Below are 22,435 nucleotides of genomic sequence, written 5' to 3' on the forward strand. Positions count from 1 at the left end.
TTTGGAATATTTGGATATAGGATACTCAACCTGTATATTAGAAGTTCCCTATGATTTTCGTAAACCTGTAGTCTCTGTGACTTATATTATCTTTCTCATTTAAAGAGGGACATACAATTTCCCATATATAAATAGTTCTCAAAGATGTCATAACTTAAAAATATTCATTAAACACACATTTTGGGGTATATTCAATAAGAGTCGGATCCATTCTGACACGCAGTTGTCGGAATGGATCCGACAACCCCTATTCAATGGACGGCCGCCTTACACAGGATCCTGTCCTGCTGCTGACAGCAGCGGCCAGGGATGCAGATGGCGGCTGCCGTGAGCGGGACGGCGGCGGGGGTAAGCTTGGCGGCGGGAGGAGCAGAGATCGGTGGCCGAAGCTGGCTGCGGGGGAACATGTCTGGGGAGGCGCTGCAGGGCGGAGCAGAGGTCAGCGGCTGGCGGGAGGAGCTGGCTGCGGGGCGGTCATGTCTGCAGCGGTGGGGGGAGGCACTGCAGGGAGAGAGGTGCCTGGCCGGGGGATGGCCAGGCACCTCTCCCCCTGCAGCGCCTCCCCCCCGCCGCAGACATGTACCCCTGCAGCCAGCTCCCTCCCGCCGATCTCTGCTCCCCCCGCTGCCCGCAGCACCGTTTGTCTCCTCACCTCAATCCGACTTGTTTTCAAGCCGGATTGAGTTTGTCGGAAAGGGGGCCAAAACCTGTCGGATTTGGCCCCATTTCCGACAGAAGCAAGAGGATCGGCGGCTAGTCCTGACTTATCGGAAAAAATCAGCCCCTATTGAATAGGTCGGAACCCCTTCGACCTATTTCTGCCGGAAGCGGTCGTCTTTCAGACAAGACGGCAGCTTTCCGACAGTTATTGAATACACCCCTATATGAGAAATAACTTTGGACAACTGAACAAATCCTGATAATTTACATGGGAGGGTGTATTATACCATTATTTATTCAATCTCATCTGCCACACGGTTAATGGGGAGATGTAACAAAGCTTGGAGAGAGATAAGGTACTAAGGAACCAACTTCAGTCATTTTTCAAACACATGCCTGAAAAATGACAGTCAGCAGCTGATTGGTTAGTACTTTAGCTCTCTCCAAGCTTTGACAAATCTCCCCCAATGTCCCATAAGATCATAGCCCCATTCATTGAACATTCTGTACATAATCCTAGTGTTAATAAACATGCAATTATTTTTATTGCCATCTAAAGCCGCCTGTAGCAATAATGTATGTGTACAGCATATACCGATAATATTGTATCAATTGCAAATGTCCCTTGGCCTACAAGCCATAGGAAGCGGGTCTACAACTGCCGTCCTAGCGTTCTGTAATGCAGAATATGTTGCAGCATCACTAGTAGGGGATACAAAACCATTACTATCTTTTATAAGGTGAAATAGTGAAATGCAAGTACTGTAATAACTTGAATAATCAGCTTTAATAATTATATTCTAGGATGGAAAGCAGTGTTCTTATTTCGTTCTTAAGCTAAAAGAATGACCACACAGGCAGTGTCTACCCCTTAGACTTCTTTCCCATTGGCATTGTACAGTTCCAGATATTTAGATACCACATATGCATCTAACGGAAGCTAGACCCCTCATCAGATGATATTGTGCAAACGTGTACGATGATGTATTTGGCTTCCTGCAGGATGAAAGACAGCTTGCTCAGAAAACCATTCTTCTAACGCCACACTCGCAGCAGAACTTTGCCACCTGAACCGGGTACTTGGTGCCGCATTCATGGCAGAACTTTGTCAGCTGTCCCGATGCGTTGTCTGCAGCTTTCATGCGGCTTCCATTCACAGCGTCTATGTGGTCCTTGGTATCCTGTCCCACTTTGCCATCAGGCCTAAAAGTCAAAATAAAACCCATTAACATTTTCCATATATATGTGATCCAATTTGCGAAGGCACAGGTTGAGTGAGTATTTATGAGAATTGGTTTACTAGAAACCAATGGCAGCTCCTGCAAATTGAATACGGCAGACGCATTCAGAATGGATTGTAGTGATGAGAGTCTCGTTTTGGGAAGACCAGTTAGGAGACTTACAATAATCAATGCGGGAGATGATGAGAGCATGGATTAGAGTTTTTGCAGTGTCTTGTGTAAGGTATGGTCGTATTTTGGATATGTTTTTTTCAGATGCATGTAACATGATTTTTAGACAGATTGAATGTGGGGAACAAAGGACAGATCAGAGTCAAAGATGACACCAGGCAGTAAGCTTGTGGGGTAGGGTTGATTGTCGAGTTTTCAACAGTGATGGAGATATCAGGTTGGTACCTACTATTTGCCAGTGGAAAATAGGATTTTAATACCTACTGGTAAATCCTTTTCTCTTAGTCCGTAGAGGATGCTGGGGACTCCAAAAGGACCATGGGGTATAGACGGGATCCGCAGGAGACATGGGCACTTTAAGACTTTAAATGGGTGTGAACTGGCTCCTCCCTCTATGCCCCTCCTCCAGACCTCAGTTATAGGAACTGTGCCCAGGGAGATGGACATTTCGAGGAAAAGGATTTTTGTTAACCAAAGGTGAGATACATACCAGCTCACACCACAACACACCGTACATCATGGCATTTAACTAAAACCAGTTAACAGCATGAACCAAAAAACCAGCAACAGGCTGATCTAACCAAAACACAACCTTTGTGTAACAAAAGCAATAACTATGAACAAGTACATCAGATAGAGTCCGCACTGGGACAGGTGCCCAGCATCCTCTACGGACTAAGAGAAAAGGATTTACCGGTAGGTATTAAAATCCTATTTTCTCCTTCGTCCTAGAGGATGCTGGGGACTCCAAAAGGACCATGGGGTTTATACCAAAGCTCCAGACCGGGCGGGAGAGTGCGGATGACTCTGCAGCACCGATTGAGCAAACATGAGGTCCTCATCAGCCAGGGTATCAAACTTGTAGAATTTTGCAAAAGTGTTTGAACCCGACCAAGTAGCTGCTCGGCAAAGTTGCAGCGCCGAGACTCCCCGGGCAGCCGCCCAAGATGAGCTCACCTTCCTGGTAGAATGGGCCTTCACTGATTTCGGTAACGGCAATCCAGCCGTAGAATGAGCATGCTGAATCGCATTACAGATCCAGCTTGCAATAGTCTGCTTAGAAGCAGGAGCCCCAATCTTGTTGGAAGCATACAGGACAAACAAAGCCTCCGTTTTCCTAATACGAGCCGTTCTGGCTACATAAATTTTCAAAGCTCTGACCACATCAAGAGACTTTGAATCAGCCAAGGCTTCAGTAGCCACAGGTACCACAATAGGTTGGTTCATGTGAACCGCAGAAACCACCTTTGGTAGAAATTGTTGACGAGTTCTCAACTCCGCTCTATCCACGTGGAAAATCAAATAGGGGCTTTTGTGAGACAAAGCCGCCAATTCCGACACCCGCCTTGCGGACGCCAAGGCCAATAGCATGACCACTTTCCAAGTGAGAAATTTCAACTCAACCGTTTGTAAAGGTTCAAACCAATGTGACATAAGGAACTGTAACACCACGTTAAGGTCCCATGGTGCCACTGGGGCACAAATGGAGGTTGGATGTGCAGCACGCCTTTCACAAAAGTCTGTACTTCTGGAAGCGAGGCCAATTCCCTTTGAAAGAAAATTGATAAGGCCGAAATCTGCACTTTAATGGAGCCTAACTTTAGGCCCGCATCCACACCTGCTTGTATAAAATGGAGAAACCGACCCAGCTGAAACTCTTCCGTAGGAGCCTTTTTGGATTCACACCAAGACACATATTTTCTCCAAATACGGTGGTAATGCTTCGCCGTTACCTCCTTTCTAGCTTTCAGTAGAGTAGGGATGACCTCACCGGGAATACCCCTTAGACTTAGGATTTTGCGTTCAACCGCCACGCCATCAAACGCAACCGCGGTAAGTCTTGGAACACGTACGGCCCTTGCTGTAACAGATCCTCTCTTAGAGGAAGAGGCCAGGGATCTCCTATGAGTAATTCCTGAAGATCCGGATACCAGGTCCTCCGTGGCCAATCCGGAACAACGAGTATCGCCTGAACCCCTGTTCTTCTTATAATCCGTATCACCTTTGGGATGAGTGGAAGTGGAAGGAACACATAGACCGACTGATACACCCACGGTGTCACTAGGGCGTCCACTGCTGCTACTGCTTGAGGGTCCCTCGATCTGGAACAATATGTCTGAAGTTTATTGTTGAGGCGAGACGCCGTCATGTCTATTTGAGGAATTCCCCCAATGACTTGTCACTTCTGTAAAGACCTCTTGATGAAGACCCCACTCTCCTGGATGGAGATCGTGTCTGCCACTGCTGTTATGTTGTCCGACTGAATCAGGACAGGCAGGCCGCGAAGAAGATGTTCCGCTTGTAGAAGGCCGTTGTAGATGGCCCTTAATTCCAGAATGTTTATGTGCAGACAAGCTTCCTGGCTTGACCATTTTCCCTGGAAATTTTGTCCCTGTGTGACTGCTCCCCAACCTCGGAGACTTGCATCCGTGGTTACTAGGATCCAATCTTGGATCCCGAACCTGCGTCCCTCTAGAAGGTGAGAACTTTGGAGCCACCACAGGAGAGAAATCCTGGCCCTGGGAGATAGGCTTATCTTCCGGTGCATGTGTAGGTGAGACCCGGACCACTTGTCCAACAGGTCCCACTGAAAAACCTTGGCATGGAAACTACCAAACGGGATGGCCTCGTAGGCCGCCACCATCTTCCCCAGCACCCGAGTGCATTGATGAATCGACACTCTTGCCGGTTTCAGAATCCCCTTGACCATGTTCTGTATTTCCAGAGCTTTTTCCATCGGGAGAAAAATTCTCTGCAGTTCCGTGTCCAAAATCATGCCCAAGAACGACAGCCGTGTTGTCGGAATCAACTGTGACTTTGGCGAATTTAGGAGCAACCATGTTGTTGCAGAACTGTCACGGAGAGCGCAACGTTTTTTAGTAACTGCTCATTTGATCTCGCCTTTATCAGGAGATCGTCCAAGTACGGGATAATTGTGACACCCTGCTTGCGCAGGAGCACCATAATTTCCGCTATTACTTTGGTGAAAATCCTCGGGGCCGTGGAAAGACCAAACGGCAACGTCTGAAATTGGTAATGACAATCCTGAACAGCAAGCCTCAGGTAAGCCTGATGTGGAGGATATATGGGGACATGTAGGTAAGCATCCTTTATGTCGACTGACACCATAAAATCCCCCCCTTCCAGACTGGAGATCACTGCTCGGAGAGACTCCATCTTGAATTTGAATCTTTTCAAATATAGATTGAGGGATTTTAAGTTCAGAATCGGTCTGACCAAGCCATCCGGCTTCGGGACCACGAACAGGCTTGAATAAAACCCTTCTCCCCGTTGTGACGGGGGTACCGTGACAATGACTTGCTGTTGACACAGCTCTAGTATTGCAGCGCACACTACTTCTCTTTCCGGAAGAGAAGCTGGCAAGGCCGATTTGAAAAATCGGTGGGGGGTGGGGGGGCACGTCTTGAAACTCCAGTTTGTATCCTTGGGCCACAATTTCCAGCACCCAAGGATCCAGGCCTGAGTGAGCCCAGACCCGACTGAAGAGCTGAAGACGTGCCCCCACCGGTGCGGACTCCCACAGCGGAGCCCCAGCATCATGCGGTGGACTTGGTAGAAGCCGGGGAGGACTTCTGCTCCTGGGAGCTTGCCACAGCCGGCGATCTTTTTCCCCTTCCCTTACCTCTAGCAGCAAGAAAGGAGGACCCTCGTCCTTTTTTGAATTTATTAGACCGAAAGGACTGCATCTGATACTGAGGCGTTTTCTTTTGCTGTTGAGGGACAAAAGGTAGAAAAGATGACTTACCCGCGGTAGCTGTAGATACCAGGTCCGCGAGGCCTTCACCAAACAAAACGCCACCTTTGTAGGGCAGAGCCTCCAAAGCCTTCTTAGAGTCAGCATCACCAATCCATTGATGAGTCCACAACGCTCTCCTAGCCAAGACTGCCATGGCATTGGCCCTTGATCCCAAGTGGCCAATATCTCTCGCAGCCTCCTTTAGATAGACTGCAGCGTCCCTGATATGACCCAGCGTCAAAAGCAAGCTCTCTATCCAGGGTGTCAATTTCAGATGACAAGTTATCTACCCACTTTTTAATAGCACTACTAACCCATGCCGCTGCCACGGCAGGTCTGAGCAGCGTACCTGTAGTGACAAATAGATTTCAAGGTAGTTTCCTGCTTACGATCCGCAGGATCCTTTAGGGCTGTTGTGTCAGGGGACGGAAGCGCCACCTTCTTGGACAACCGCGCTAGAGCTTTGTCCACCGTGGGCGTCAACTCCCACTTTACCCTATCCTCAGAGGGAAACGGATATGCCATAGAAATTCTCTTGGGAATCAGCAACTTCTTGTCAGGAGTATCCCAAGCCTTTTCAAAAAGAGTGTTCAGTTCATGAGGGGGAGGAAACGTTACCATAGTTTTTTTTTTTTCCCTTATACATACAGACCCTTGTCTCAGGCACAGCAGGGTCTTCCGTGATATGTAACACGTCCGTAATTGCCACAATTTTGCATCACTATAGTTGACACTGGAGTCCGAATCCGTGTCGGTATCTGTGTCTGCTGGGTAAACGAACGTTTCGGTGACCCTGAGGGGGTCTGAGTTTGTGACAAAACATCTTCCATGGATTGTCTCCATGCTTGGTTCTGAGACTCAGATTTGTCTAATCTCTATGCAACGAAGCCACACTTGCATTTAAGACACTCCACATATCTACCCAATCAGCAGTCGGCGGTGCCGACAGAGTCACTCCCACAGTCTGTTCTGCACCCACACCAGCCTCCTCCTGGGAAGAGCATTCAGCCTTAGACATGTCGACACACGCGTACCGACACCCACTATCACACTGGGCTATAGGGAACAGACCCACAGTAAGGCCCTTCAGAGAGACAGAGAGGGAGTTTGCCAGCTCACACCCAGCGCCTCACCCTGTCTGAAGGAATATACAATGCCCCAGACCTTGCAGCGCTTTTATATATATATATATATATATTCAACACCAAATATGCTGTGCCCCCCCCGTTTTTGCACCCTGTTACTCGTGACAGAAGTGAAGGGCCAGGACCAGCGTCTCTTCAGCTTGCTGTGAAGAGAAAAGATGGCACTGATAAGAGCTGGAAGGACGAAGCCCCGCCCCCTAAATGGCGCGCTTGTGTCCCGCTTATTTTTATACTGGCGGGGGTCTGTATACAGTGCCTGCGCATTGTATACCTCTGTGCCAGACCTTAAAAGAGGTTTTATTGCTGCCCAGGGCGTCCCCCCGCGCCCTGCACCCGTGTAGTGCCATTTGTGAGCGGGAGCAATGGCACGCTGCGCGGTACCTCTGAGACTGATGTCTTCTGCCGCCTTCACTGAAGTCTTCTTTGCTTCGGTTACTCACCCGGCTTCGCTCTTCTGGCTCTGTGAGGGGGACGGCGGCGCGGCTCCGGGAACGAGCAGCTAGGCTATACCAAGTGATCAGACCCTCTGGAGCTAATGGTGTCCAGTAGCCTAAGAAGCAGAGCCTTTAACTCACAGAAGTAGATCTGCTTCTCTCCCCTCAGTCCCACGAACCAGGGAGCCTGTTGCCAGCAGTGCTCCCTGAAAACAATAAACCTAACAAAGTCTTTTCTAGAGAAACTCTGTAGAGCTCCCCTAGTGTGTGTCCAGTCTCTCTGGGAACAGAATCTAACTGAGGTCTGGAGGAGGGGCATAGAGGGAGGAGCCAGTTCACACCCATTTAAAGTCTTAAAGTGCCCATGTCTCCTGCGGATCCCGTCTATACCCCATGGTCCTTTTGGAGTCCCCAGCATCCTCTAGGACAAAGGAGAAATATAATTAACTATGTTTTTTAAATATTAAGTTTGAGGTGGCAAGAGGTCATCGAAGATGAAATGGCAGAAAGGCATTCAGTGACACGGTCCAGTACATATAGAGACAAATTAGGGGAGGATAGGTAGATTTGAGTATCATCTGTGTACAGATGATACGGAAATCCAAAAGATATGATTAATTTACCAAGAAATTAGGTACAGATTGAGAAAAGCAGAGGACCCAAGACTGAGCCTTGCAGTACTCCAACTTAAAGAGGTAGTGAAGAGGAGGTAGCTTCAGAGAAGCGAACACTGAAGGAGTGATTAGTTAGGTAGGATAGGAACCAAGAAAGGGTAGTGTCTTTAAAACCTAGGGATTGTAGTGTTTGTATAAGAAGAGAGTGGTCAACAGTGTCAAAGGCAGCAGATAGATCTAGAAGTGTAAGAAGTGAGTAATGGCCTTTAGACTTCGCAGTGACCAAATCAGTACTACCTTATGTTGACCCTGAGTACAGTAACCAGCTCATACAGGACCTGATTCAGAGGCTGGAGCAAAAAGAAAACGAAAGGAGCAATCTGCACCTTGCTAAGAAGGTGTATAACATAGCCACATTGGTAAAGCTGGGTAAGATACAGATGTGTCCTCATACATCTTTGCTGCAGTCACGCCAAACAACCCCTCTTGGCACACCAGGTCACATGAGAATTATATAGCATTGGACATCTTTATTTGGCACAAATGTGTCCTAGTCGCAACACAATGCGACTAGGATGCAAAAGGATATTGTGCTGACTAGTATGATATGGCATGTGTATATCTGTGTGCGACTGAGCATCTGAATCTGTATACTAAGTGCTACAATGTAGCAGCTGCACATTTTTCCAATACAAGTTCTGTTCTGCTGCGTATACAGACTCAGTCACACACAATATAAGATGTGTCCTCTTCCATCTTGCCTGTGATGCCTACAGACATGCGGGTGCTACGCTATGCCGCGCCATGATAAGCTGTAAAAAGCAGCAGAAGTTGAAAAAGGACATATTTCTACAAGCGTCCTATATCAAATGAATCAGCATAGTCTCCTTGTGCTTTCTAACCACATTGCGTTGCAAGTAAGACGCATATTTGGCAAAAAAAAAAAAAGACGACCAACGTTAGCAGAGTTGTACGGGACCTGACGGCTCACTCATATGCCAGACACCTTGCCTTGCATGGCGTATTGGGGCTGGATTTATGGGGATGGATCTGTAAAAAAAGCTATGAAAACACAAACATTACAGGAGGCGTGCACGGTATGGTGTGTGTTAGTAAGTGAGTTAGAATGGCGGCTGGAGATCTTGATTTGCATTTTTCTAATTACTGAAGGTGTAGTTTCTTCAAAAAGCCTCATACACTAGCATGCAGAAGTCTTTGGTCAAAGCTTATGTATTCTTATATTGCGCTACATTAATTAATATCAACTTGAATTGCTCCCTAAAATCATTATCATGACTAGAAACAAGACTTTAGGACTTTACTTCAAATGCACTGTACTTAATTTACCATATTATTTGTAAACACAAGCGTATTTCATTTTCATTGCAGTCCTAAGAGTTTATTGCTATACTTAAGTGCATAATTTTGAGCTAGACATTAATAACTCTGGTATGTATGTTGATAACGTTTATTCAATAATATTTTTTATATAAAATATATTTTTATTCATTGATTTTTTTTTCTTTACTGTTTTTATTTTAGTTTCTTTTTTACAGTGTTAAGATCAATAAATAGGATTTTGGTTACCTACCGGTAAATCCTTTTCTCGTAGTCCGTAGAGGATGCTGGGGTCCACATTAGTACCATGGGGTATAGACGAATCCACCAGGAGCCATTGGCACTTTAAGAGTTTGAGAGTGTGGGCTGGCTCCTCCCTCTATGCCCCTCCTACCAGACTCAGTCTAGAAACTGTGCCCGAGGAGACGGACATCTTCGAGAGAAGGTTTTAACACAGATAGTGGTGAGATTCATACCAGCTTACACATATAAGGCACATCAAGCTAACTTGCTTGAAACTCTCAGCAACTGCTGAAACATTACTTACCAAGTAACAATGCAGTACTTAACTAAAACGAAGTTGTACTGAACCAAATAACATTGTAGGAAAATGAAGCGCTGGGTGTGCGACCAGCATCCTCTACGGACTACGAGAAAAGGATTTACCGGTAGGTAACCAAAATCCTATTTTCTCTTACGTCCTAGAGGATGCTGGGGTCCTTATTAGTACCATGGGGATGTACCAAAGCTCCAGAACGGGAGGGAGAGCGCGGAGGCTCCTGCAGAACTGATTGACTGAACTTCAGATCATCAGAGGCCAAAGTATCGAACTTGTAAAACTTTGCAAACGTGTTCGACCCAGACCAAGTTGCCGCTCGACAAAGTTGCAATGCCTAGACACCCCGGGCAGCCGCCCAGGAAGACCCCACCTTACGAGTAGAGTGGGTCTTAACAGATTTTGGACACGGCAGTCCTGCCGTAGAATATGCATGCTGGATAGTGAACCTAATCCAGCGAGAAATAGTCTGCTTAGAAGCAGGACACTCAATTTTCTTGGGATCATATAGGACAAACAGAGAGTCCGACTCTCTGTAATGAGAAGTTCTCTTTGCATATATCTTCAGAGCCCTTACAACATCCAAGGACTTTGATGTAATTGAGGAGTCAGTAGCCACTGGCACCACAATAGGCTGGTTGATATGAAAAGCCGACACAACTTTCGGAAGAAACTGCTGACGTGTCCGGAGCTCAGCTCTATCTTCGTGGAAGATCAAGTAAGGGCTTTTACGGTATAAAGCCCCCAATTCGGACACGCGTCTAGCAGAAGCTAAGGCCAACAACGTGACCGCCTTCCATGTAAGAAATTTGACCTCAACCTCCTGTAGAGGCTCAAACCAATCTGACTGGAGGAACTGCAACACCAAGTTAAGGTCCCAAGTCGCAGTAGGCGGTACAAAGGGAGGCTGGATGTGCAGAACTCCCTTCAAAAAAGTCTGAACCTCAGGGAGGGCAGCCAATTGTTTCTGAAAGAAAATGGATAGGGCTGAAATCTGGACCTTCACAGATCCTAACCTCAGGCCCATATCCACACCTGCTTGCAGGAAGAGGAGAAAACATCCGAGTTGGAGTATTCTTGTCACCTCTGACATTGCCGCTCTGCTCTTCGTTCCGCCTTGTTGGTTCATGTAAGCCACTGTTGTTACGTTGTCCGACTGCACTTGAATGGCCCGATTTCTTAGAAGAGGGGCCGCCTGAAGAAGACCGTTGTAGACTGCTCTTAGTTCCAGGAAGTTGATGGGCAGGCTGGCTTCCAGGCTTGACCACCGTCTTTGGAAGGTTACTCCTTGAGTGACTGCACCCCAGCCCCCGAAGGCTCGCATCTGTGGTTAGAAGGACCCAGTCCTGAATCCCGAACCTGCGGCCCTCCAGAAGGTGAGGCAATTGGAGCCACCAGAGGAGTGAAATGCTGGCCTTTGTCGACAGACGAATTCTCTGGTGCATGTGGAGATGAGATCCCGACCACTTGTCCAGGAGATCCAGTTGGAAGGTCCAAACGTGGAACCTCCCGTACAGGAGAGCCTCGTAAGAGGACACCATCTTTCCCAATAGGCGAATGCATTGATGAACCGACACCCGGGCTGGCTTCAGGACATCCCGGACCATAGCTTGCATCACCAACGTCTTTTCCTGCGGAATAAACACCCTTTGCATTTCCGTATCCAGGATCATTCCCAGAAAGGACAACCTCTGGGTTGGTTCCAAATGTGACTTTGGAAGGTTCAGAATCCAACCTAGACTCTTGAGGAGGTGTGTTGTGAGAACAATGGACTGCAGCAGCTTCTCCTTGCACGATGCCTTTATCAGCAGATCGTCCAGATATGGAATGATGTTCACACCCTGCTTGCTGCGGAGAACCATATTTTCTGCCATCACCTTGGTAAACACCCTTGGTGCTGTGGAGAGGCCGAATGGCAGGGCCTGGAACTGGAAATGACAGTCCAGCAATGCGAAACGGAGATAAGCCTAATGCGGCAGCCAGATCGGAATGTGGAGGTACGCATCCTTGATATCCAGTGATACTAGGAATTCCCTCTCTTCCAGACCTGATATCACCGCCCTGAGAGACTCCTTCTTGAACTTGAACTCCTTTAGAAAGGGGTTCAATCATTTTATGTTCAGAATGGGCCTGACCGAACCATCCGGTTTCAGTACCACGAAAAGGTTTGAATAGTAACCTTTGTTCTGCATGTGAGGTGGTACTGGCACAATGACCTCTGCCTCCACCAGTTTTGGACAGCGTCTTGTAATACAGTGCTGTCTGCCAACAGAGTTGGTAAGCCTGATTTGAAAAAGCGATGAGGAGGGAGACTTTGAAATTTCAGCCTGTATCCCTGGGACACAATATCTATCACCCAGGGATCCAGGCCGGACGATACCCAGACGTGACTGAAGTATCTTAGTCTCGCTCCCACTGCCTCCACCTTCAGGCTGCGCGGTCCACCGTCATGCGGAGGACTGTGGCGTACCTGAAGCAGGCTTTTGTTCCTGGGAACCTGCAGCAGCAGGTTTCTTGGACTTAACCCGACCTCACCTAAATAAGGTATTGGATGTTCTGGCCTTTCTAGGCTTGTTAGGCCGAAAGGACTGCGTTGCAGATGAAGAGAAGGATCTCTTCGGAGCAGGTGCTGCTGAGGGAAGAAACGGAGACTTACCCGCTGTAGCCGTGGATATCCACGCGTCTAGAGCTTCTCCAAAGACAGCCTGACCTGTATAGGGTAAGGACTCCACGTCGGCTGACCACTGGTGCAGCCACAGTCCCCGATGAGCTGAAACAGACATGGAAGATATTCCCGCAGCCACGGAACCCAGGTTTTTCATGGATTCTACCATAAAACCTGCAGAATCATGTATGTTGCGTAAATATAACGCAACGTCATCCCTATCCATTGTATCCAAATCTTCAATTAAGGCAGCCAACCACTTTACTATTGCCTTAGCAATCCATGCAGTAGCAATAGTGGGACGTAATATGGCCCCTGAAGCAGTGTACATTGATTTAAGCGTGTTATCAATTTTTCTATCAGCTGGCTCCTTTAAGGTGGTAGATCCTGAAACAGGCAAAACCACCTTCTTTGATAGGCTGGACACAGATGCATCAACAATCGGCGGGTTTTCCCATCCTCCTGAGGGAAAGGAAATGCCATCTGGACCCTTTTAGGGACCTGGAATTTTTTCTCAGGGTTTTCCCATGCTTTTTCAAATATAGCATTCAATTCCTTTGATGCAGGGAAGGTTAGCGAGGCCTTTTTATTTTCAGTGAAAAAGGCCTCCTCAACCTGCTCAGGTGTGGTATCATTAACATTCAACACATCCCTGATAGCCTCTATCAATTGCACCTCCTTTGCAAGAGATGCGGACCCCCGCAACACATCCCCATCACCGTCTGTGGTGTGAGAATCGGTATCCGTGTCGTCTTGTGTGACATGCACAAGTGCACGTTTGTGGGGCTATATAGCGGGGCGTCCTGAGGTACCAGAAACCGGCCATATTGCCATAGAGCTCTGTAATACCTGGGTTGCAGATTCATTACTTGCAACCCTGTCAGATATCTGAGAAATCCAAGATCTTGATGGAAGATCAAGATAACGACCCTGAGCACACATCTAAACTGTGTATCAATTATTTGAAAACTAAAGAAAAGCAGAAAGTTCTACAAATTATGAGATGGCCTCCTCATCGCCTGATCTCAATCCCATTGAGAAATTATGCGATGAATTCGACAGAAAAGTTTGTGTAATGGCTCCAGCAAATACTAAAAACTAATGGGAGTGTCTGAACAAGGCCTGGGAAGGCATCACTTAAGAAAACTTTAGAAAAATTGGTGCCACGAATGCCCAAATTATATGAAGCAGTGATACGCTCCAAAGGAGGATACACTGATGAAAGCCAAATTTAATCTGAAATTTATGTTATATTATAAAAGTCTAAGTAAGTTTAATGTTTAGTTACAATATCATGTGAAAAATTATTATGGCCAAAGACTTTTGCAAGCTAGTGTATGCTGAATTCCTTCTGTACATGATGTGGCAGAAACAGGGCTGTGGGAATGTGTATGTATTCTGTGGCAGGGCCATTTTGACAGAAACCAGGCAAACAAAATCTTACTGGAAACAAATCTATTTAGGTTTCTATACATTTCTAAACATTAAAGTCTTGAACGGTGAAAGCATTTCATGATTAGCAGGTCACATTGAGGAGATAAAACACAAGGGCCCAGATTTATCAAGCCTTGGAGAGTGCTAAATAGCACGGTGATATACCAGCCAATCAGCTCCTAACTGTCATTTTTTAAACACAGCCTGTGACATGGAAGTTAGGAGTTGATTGGTTGGTACTCTATCACTGTGCTATTTATCACTCTCCACAGCTTGATCAACGGGGGCCAAGATATTAAACAGAAAAAAGCAAAACAGCTGTTTTGATAAATCAGGCCCCATATGCAACATATAACAAAAATATGCTCCATTGTCCATTCCAATTATAGGGTCACAAACTAAAACTAGTAGGGCTACTGAAATATACATTAATACATCAAAAAACCCAAAGCATTTATCAATTACATGATCTTTGTTGTACTTGGCCACGTAGCCAATGACGCACTGCCAATGTCGGACAAAGTGGAGTGATTCGCAGTTGTTTTCAGTAGTACGCAGGGAAAAGTGTATTGAAACTAGTGGGAGCTGCTGGCCGGTTACTGGGAGGTGGCTTATCGCACAGTCCAGCTTATAGGTGTGTTATGAGAGTGTTAATGAAAGTGATTGCCGACCATACACACAGGAGGCCGTACACTGGTGGAGAAACTGCACATGCTACAGGGCTGTTGCAAGATTTGGTGCGTCCTGAGACGCACCATCAATCACTATTACTGCGTGCACAGATGCTGAATGCGTCTCAGTCCTTGCACATACAGTCGCACAGATGAAAGGGAAGGAGTTTGTAGCGATGTTTGCTTAAAGTTGCAGATGGGCGACCACCAACAGATGCAGCTACAGAGCTTCTGCGTCCACCTCGGAATCAGGCCCAATGACTCAGTGCATCCATAGATTTATTTTGTACCCACATCACAGGCAGAGATGAGAACAGGAATGACATGCCCCCTCACTTTGTCCTTGGATCACAGGGTGCTGGTTTCAGTTTTCCTATTGACCTGATCTTCTGGATTTGAACTCTGGGCTTGGTTCATGCTTGTACACAAATGCCTACGCAGCTGGGAGTTTTTAGGCAATGGAACTGCTAATCATTGCAAATGAAGCTGCCATCCAGAAAAGAAGATGGACGCCCACTGGAGCTAGCACAAGGTCCTCAGCAACTGCATACACATAACGTACAACGAGAAAGACTCCTTGAGTAAATCTAGAGACGCAGCAGTAGCAATGCTGGCGCCATGTTTCTCTACTCCCAGAAACGGCCATGACATGACTGCGTTTTTGCCGCCACTCACCGTTTACCTCTCCCAAATGGTACTGTCTTGTCAATCACTCTGCTGTAAAGATCTCCGTGCGCAGTGCGATCGCAGAGCATGCGCAGTCTGACGATAATTGCTGAGTTGCGTGAACACTTGCACTAAGCAAAATAGGATTTTGGTACTTACTAGGTAAATCCTTTTCTTTGAATCCATAGGGGGCACTGGAGTACTCTTGGGATATGGACGGCTTAGCAGAAACAAAGGCACTGAATATTTAAATTTAGAACTCTCCACCCCTCCATATCCCCGAGTACCTCAGTGTAGTATCTCAGTGTTTTTTACTGAGCCGAACAGGAACTATAGGGAGGTTGACAATGGAGAATTCCTATAACATAACGGACAACAACAAAGTTGACACATAACGTTACTGACAACGAAACAGTTGACACCATAACCGATAGAACCTTATAATTGAACCAGTCGGTGAAAATGTGTTACCATAAGATCCCCTGAGCTTAATACAACCCAGGTAAAACTGCTCTGGGTGGGCGTCCAGTGCCCCCTATGGATTCAAAGAAAAGGATTTACCTGGTAAGTACCAAAATCCTATTTTCTTTTTCATCCACTAGGGGTCACTGGAGTACTCTTGGGACGTACCAAAGCTTCTCCCGTGGGCGGGAGAGCTGTTTGACACCTGTAACACTAGGCGGCCAAGCTAGATGCTGATGCCGCAAACGTATCAAACTTGTAAAAGCGCACAAACGTGTGCACTGAAGACCATGTAGCCGCACGGTCAAGCTGTGTCGTAGAAGCTCCACGACCAGCTGGCCATGACGTTCCCACAGAACCTGTGGGATGAGCTATTACTGATGTAGGTGACTGTAACTTAGCATTAAGGTAAGCCTGATGTATAGTCAGTTTTATCCATCTGGATAAGGTCTGCGGAGAAGCTGGCCAAACCCACTTGGCAGCATCATAGAGAACAAACAACGTATCCGTATTACGAACTGTAGACATTCGGGACATATAAACGCGTAATGCGCGTACCACATTCAGAATTCTAAAATGTACTGTCAACATAGGAACCACTATTGGTTGATTGATGTGAAAAGATGACACTAGCTTTGGTAAGAAATCGGAAATCGTCCGAAGTTACGCTCTGTCATCAGGAAACACCAAATACGGTGGCTTGCAAGACAAGGCACCCAAATTTGAAAAACGCCTTGCCGAAGCTAAGGCTAGAAGAAAAAACGTTTTCCAAGTCAGAAACTTAATATCCACTTGCTGTAAGGGGTCAAAATATGAAGACTGTAAGAAATCTGAACCCAAATTCAAGTCCCATGGCGCTGTAGGTGGGATAAATGGAGGCTGTACTCTGAGGACACCCTGCAGAAAAATGTGTACCGACGGCAATAGAGCCAATTGTCTTTGAAAATAAATTGACAACACAGATACCTGCACCTTCAGTGTAGATAAACGCAGTCCTCCATCCAACCCCATCTGTAAAAATAACAGAATACGGGTAACTTGAAAAATGATGTCGGAAACTTCAGAGCTTCACACCAACCTATATAGGCACGCCAAATTCTGTAATAATGAGCTGCCGTAACCGGCTTCATAGCTCGTAACATGGTTGGTATAACCGATACTGTAATGCCCTCTTTCTTCTGAAGAGGGCGGTCTCAACAACCACCTCGTCAACCGCAGCCGCGCTAAATAGGGGTAAAAGAATGGCCCCTGTTGTAACGGGTTGGACGTATGAGCGGCCAAGGATCGTCTGCGAGTAGTCCTCGGAGATTCGAGAACCAAACTCTCCGAGACCCATGAGATATCACTAGTATGACTGTGACGGACTCTCTTATGATCCGTTTTAGCAACGGAGAGAACAGCGGAAAACGGTGGAAACAGATACACGAGGCTGTACGGCCACGCGATTGTGAGAGCATCCACCGCCACTGCCCTTGGGAACTGTCGTTCTGGACACATACTGGGCGTTTGTAATTGTGGCGAAATGCCATCATGTCCACCCGAGGGTAACCCCACCTGTGGACCAACCTGTGAAACACCTCTGGATTTAATGCCCAGTCTCCTGGATGAAAATCCCGACGGCTGAGATCATCTGTCTAACAGATGTCCACACCCGGAATGAACCCAGTCTACAATATCACCTTGTGGTATTCTGGGCAATTGAGGATTCGAGCTACTTCCCGCATTGCCATGCGGCTTCTCGTTCCTCCCTGGTTGTTGTGTATGTGACTGCCGTCGCGTTGTGTGACTGGCCTTGGACAGTCTGAGAGCGAAGCATGTAGTGCATAGTAAATTGCACGGAGTTCCAGGACCTTTATAGACAGCAATCTGTCGTGATCCGTTTAGAAACCCTGTCGCTAACCATTTTAAACTACAACTCCCCAACCTCTGAGACTCTCGCCCAGAGTAGAGACACCCTCGCCCCCCTGTGGGATACGCGAGTGAAAACCTCCGAACTGAAGCGCTTCGAAAGCCCATCATTGTTCCTAATAGGCGAATACACCAATGTACCGATAGTGTGCGTGGCTTGAGCACTAATTGTACCAGATGGCGTATAATCTGTTCTTTCTGGTGTAGTAGGTAAATTCTTTGATTTACCGTATCTGGAATCATACCTAGGAATTGAAGTCGTTGAGACTGAATTAGATGCGATTGTTTTTGAACTTGACACTGCAACCGTGGTGTACGTTAGCAGCGCAAGTCGGAGGAGCATCTGTTGAGACGGAGCTCTTATGAGCAGATCGTCTAAGTATGGAACGATTGTCACTGCCAGGGATCTGAGATGAGCTATCATCACAAACATCACTTTGGTGAATACCCGAGGCGCTGACAAGAGGCCAAACGGTAGAACCTGAAACGGTTAATGGTTGTGGCGTATTGCAAAACGCAAGAACCTGTGATGAGGTGACCAAACCGGAATGTGTAAGTACGCATCCTGGAGATCAAGCACAATCATGCAATCTTGTGGCTCCAAATATGCAAATACTAACCGCAGAAAATCCATCTTCAATCTGTAGTAAGTGACTTGCTGATTGAGACTGCGACGGAGCCCTCCGGCTTCGGTACCACAAACAGACGGGAATAAGAACCCTGACTTTGTTGGTGTACCAGGCCTGGAAATAAAAACTGCTGAAACCAGCAGAGACTGAATGGCAACCTGCCAAAACGCCTTATTTCGTCCGACAGAGGCAGTCCTGTCTTTTAACCCTAAATAGCGGATACATCCATGAGTGGATGGCTGGAAACCCGGCAAATGTAACGTGTAAAGGCGCACTCCCACAATTGGAAATTCGAGATGGGCTGAGAGCCCGTCAAGCCACTGGCTTGTTGTGACTTTAGCGCCCTGGCGTTACAAGGCGTGACTGTTTTTGTACCACAGCCTTGAAAAGACTGAAGTCTAAAGGCTTTAAACGCCGGACCAGAGTATTTCCGGCTTGATACCGGAGGAGGCCATTTTGTCAAATTTAGGACCAAACAACTTCTGGCCTTGTCGTGCTGAAACTAGCGACGATGAAAAACGAGAAGCAAGGTAACAGGCGGCAGCAGATGCTGTACCGAGATACTCAGCAGCTTCTCATTAACGATAAGTATAACGTGATCGTCATTGTTTCCATACACAGAGCGCCCTAGTGACCCAAATGTATCTTGGGTCTTTATAAGGTTTGACACAGACGAATTCACCAATGGCGGATTCTCCAATTTAGATGTCACTGTGTGGAAACGGGTAAATAGCCTTAAATCTTAGTAAGATATCCTAAATAAGAAAACCATTGAAGATCTGTCGTTTAGTAAATACAACGGATTAGATGTTAGAGGCTCCTTATTCTCTGTAAATTGAGATGTTAGAGCCTCCTTATTCTCTGTGAATTTCAGAGACTGACTCACTGGTCCTTAGCAATGTATGGTTGTCAAAACCGGCACTATCTGACTGTCTAATGTGCCCTCCTCACTCGTATTTAGCGCTGTGAGGTTTGACATAGAATTGTCAGGACTGCAACATAGAAAAAATTTTTAAATTATAAGACCGGTTAAATTAACACCCTGGTATCCAAAGTGAAATTGGACTGAGACTCCTCCGTTAACGCTGGCGGAGTAACTTCCGAGACTCCGATCTTACCGCTCCTGTCGAGCGGAGTAAATTTGAATTGCCAATGCTTAACATAGGATCTGGGAATGAACCGGCTTCCGGAGTGGAAACCTACAAACCATACTGAACATGTTGTAGATTTATGTCCAGACTTTTGTTTAAAAGTATTTTTAGTCTGTGCTGGAGCCTTACTCCTTATGCCGACAGACAACACAATAGGCAGAGGACAGACACTTGCACGACTCAGTAAAATTATTACTTAAGGTGTGTAATATATATCTATCTATTTATGGCCGAAATGCAGTTCACATGGCCAGCCTATGTGAAACCTGAACCAAACTTCCCACTAACACCCCTGCGCCTTCGGTGGAGTAGTGATGTAAAGCAGGAATATTCTGGAATTACAAACTGGAAGAAACAGGAAGCATGGTTAAAATGGCCCCCATGCCATGCTTACACTGATAATCACAGTTACAATTGCTACAGTGTTAATATAGGCTGAATAGCCTATTATACAGTGAAAATCACAAGCAGGTTACAATACATGCTGTAGTGTTAATATAGGCTCAATATCCTATTATACAGTGATAATCACAGGCAGACCACAATACATGCTGTAGTGTTAATATAGGCCCAATAGTCTATTACACAGTGAAAATCACAGGCAGTCTACAATACATGGATCCAGTATTAATATAGGCTCACTAGCCTATCACACATTAACTCTGCCTGCTGTTTATATAGATATGGCAGCCCTTTACATTCCCTTGCCGCTGTAATCAGCCAGACCCCCCCCCCCCCCTTCCCCCTGTACTCCATGTAGCGCTGTGTCTCAGCGGGGAGCGCCGGGAAGTTGCAGGGAGGCGAGGGACACTTCTTGCCGAGCAGCGGAGGTCGGCTGGCCGGAGCGGCGCGTAGCGGCTTCCGGCGTCGCTAGCCGAGCTGCGGCGGTTCTCCCCCTCTCAGCGCTGGCACCATGACGGAGCGTCTGGGGGCGGCCGGACGGAGCGGCTGGGGCGGCCGGACGGAGCGGCTGGGGCGGGCGGCTGTATGAGCGGCGGGAGCGGCGGCATTACAACAGTGACCCCACACAGCGGGGCGGCAGCCTGCGCTGACCGCCCCGTTTCCCCAGCATACCTTGTTGTAGGGAGGCCTGCGACGGGCTTCTAAGCTCCGAGCTCTTCCGGTCATGGCTGCGACGGGGCTTCTATTTGTAAGCTCCGTCCAGCCCTTCAGGTCATGGCTGCGACGGGGCTTCTATCTGTAAGCCCCGTCCAGCTGTTGCAGGAGACAGTGGGCTGCCTGTGGCTGTGAGAGTGCTCTTTGTGAGGACCGACACGCCATGCGCTGTCCGTGCAGCGGCACTATCCCGGACCCATGTTTTTCCAGAAACTGGGAAGGGATGTGCTAAGTGAAAAAAAGGTAAAATGTAAAAGTAAAAATGAAAAATTAATAAAATCTTCCACCAAGTGTGGGAACTCCACACAAGCCTTGTTAGTGCTGTGAGCACAGAAAAAACACTGAGATACTACACTGAGGTACTCGGGGATATGGAGGGGTGGAGAGTTCTAAATTTAAATATTCAGTGCCTTTGTTTCTGCTAAGCCGTCCATATCCCAAGAGTACTCCAGTGACCCCTAGTGGATGAAAAAGAAACATGAATTGGGCCATTCGTCTTGTGGGAAGGGGAGAGATGTGTTGTAGGTATTAAGTGTCTATGGTAGTTATTCAGATGTGGAAGCAAACCAAAAAAGTAAGCAACTGGGCAAAACCATGCTGTAGTGCAGGTGGAGCAGATGTAACATGTGCAGAGAGATATAGATTTGGGTGGGGTGTGTGCAAAATGGAAATTGGAGTGTAAAAAACCCCCAAAACTGTCGAGCATATGTGGGCTACATGCAAAAGCAGCCAGTATTTATCAGGCGCAGAAAAATCTAAAAATATTTGCTCCCCTTGCAGGGCAACTTGGTTTGTTACAGACACAAAGTTACTTGCTTTTATCTGCCTTGCTTCCAAATCGGAATCAAGCCCTACAGTATATCACAAGGAACAATGGAAATATTTGAGTTTATTCATAAAACAGTGAAAAGCTCTTTTTCATTCATGAGCTGTGAAAAAAGGGCTTTTCATGTACTGGGTTACCGAAGAGAGATATCAGATTTCTGTGGTTTCACTATTTTCAGCAAATTTCGCTTCCCCATACACAAGCATGGGGAAAGTGATCTGTCTGCAATTCATAAACCAAACTCAATTTTACTCTTACCACCACCATAACAACACCTTCCTGAGAAGGCGTAACAGTCTCACAGAGATACGGTAATTAGGTCAACCACACTTAGGTCGACAGTCATTAGGTTGACCACTATTGGTCGACATGGTCACTAGGTCGACTTGAGTTTTTCACACTTTTTTTTTTCATACTTGACGATCCACGTGGACTACGATTGGGAATGGTAACCTGTGCAGAGTGCAGCGGTAGCAGAGCAAAGCACCTTGAGCGAAGCGAGCCACACGAGGGGACACGGTGCCCTGATTGGGTTTCCCCGTCACTTTTACGAAGGAAACGACACCAAAAAAGAAAAAAAAAAAAACTCATGTCGACCTTTTTTCATGTCGACCAATAGTGGTTGACCTAATGACTGTTGACCTAAGTGTGGTCGACCTAATGAACCATACCCGTCTCACGGAGGATAAAAACAGATGAGCCATTGGGTAAAAAAAAACATTGGGGCAGATGCATTAGCCTGGAGAAGGCATAAGGAAGTGATAAACCAGTGATATGTGCAAGGTGATAGACGCACCAGCCAATCAGCTCCAATATGTAAATTAACAGTTAGGAGCTGATTGGTGCATTTACCACCTTGCACATATCACTGGTTTATCACTTCCTCATGCCGTCTCCAGGTTAATACATCTGCGCCTCTCTGTTGTCAAGAATTCCAGTATAAAGTTTTCTCTTCAGGCAGTAATCCTTCCATAATCAGCTTGCAAGGAAA

General features: G+C 46.8%; 1 protein-coding gene across 2 annotated transcripts in view; it reads right to left on the reverse strand.

Moving 5' to 3' along the window:
• Positions 1–1,428: 1,428 nt before the first annotated feature.
• The window catches only part of ZC2HC1A (zinc finger C2HC-type containing 1A), a 196,109-nt gene continuing 175,102 nt past the window's right edge, over positions 1,429–22,435 (reverse strand). For both annotated transcript variants that reach the window (XM_063923943.1, XM_063923942.1), the window contains exon 9: positions 1,429–1,863. In XM_063923943.1, coding sequence (XP_063780013.1) covers positions 1,680–1,863 — 184 coding nt within the window. In that variant the 3' untranslated portion in view covers positions 1,429–1,679. The remainder of the gene's footprint in view (positions 1,864–22,435) is intronic.

Source organism: Pseudophryne corroboree, chromosome 5, assembly GCF_028390025.1.
Source record: "Pseudophryne corroboree isolate aPseCor3 chromosome 5, aPseCor3.hap2, whole genome shotgun sequence".
Classification (NCBI taxonomy): Eukaryota; Metazoa; Chordata; class Amphibia; order Anura; family Myobatrachidae; genus Pseudophryne; species Pseudophryne corroboree.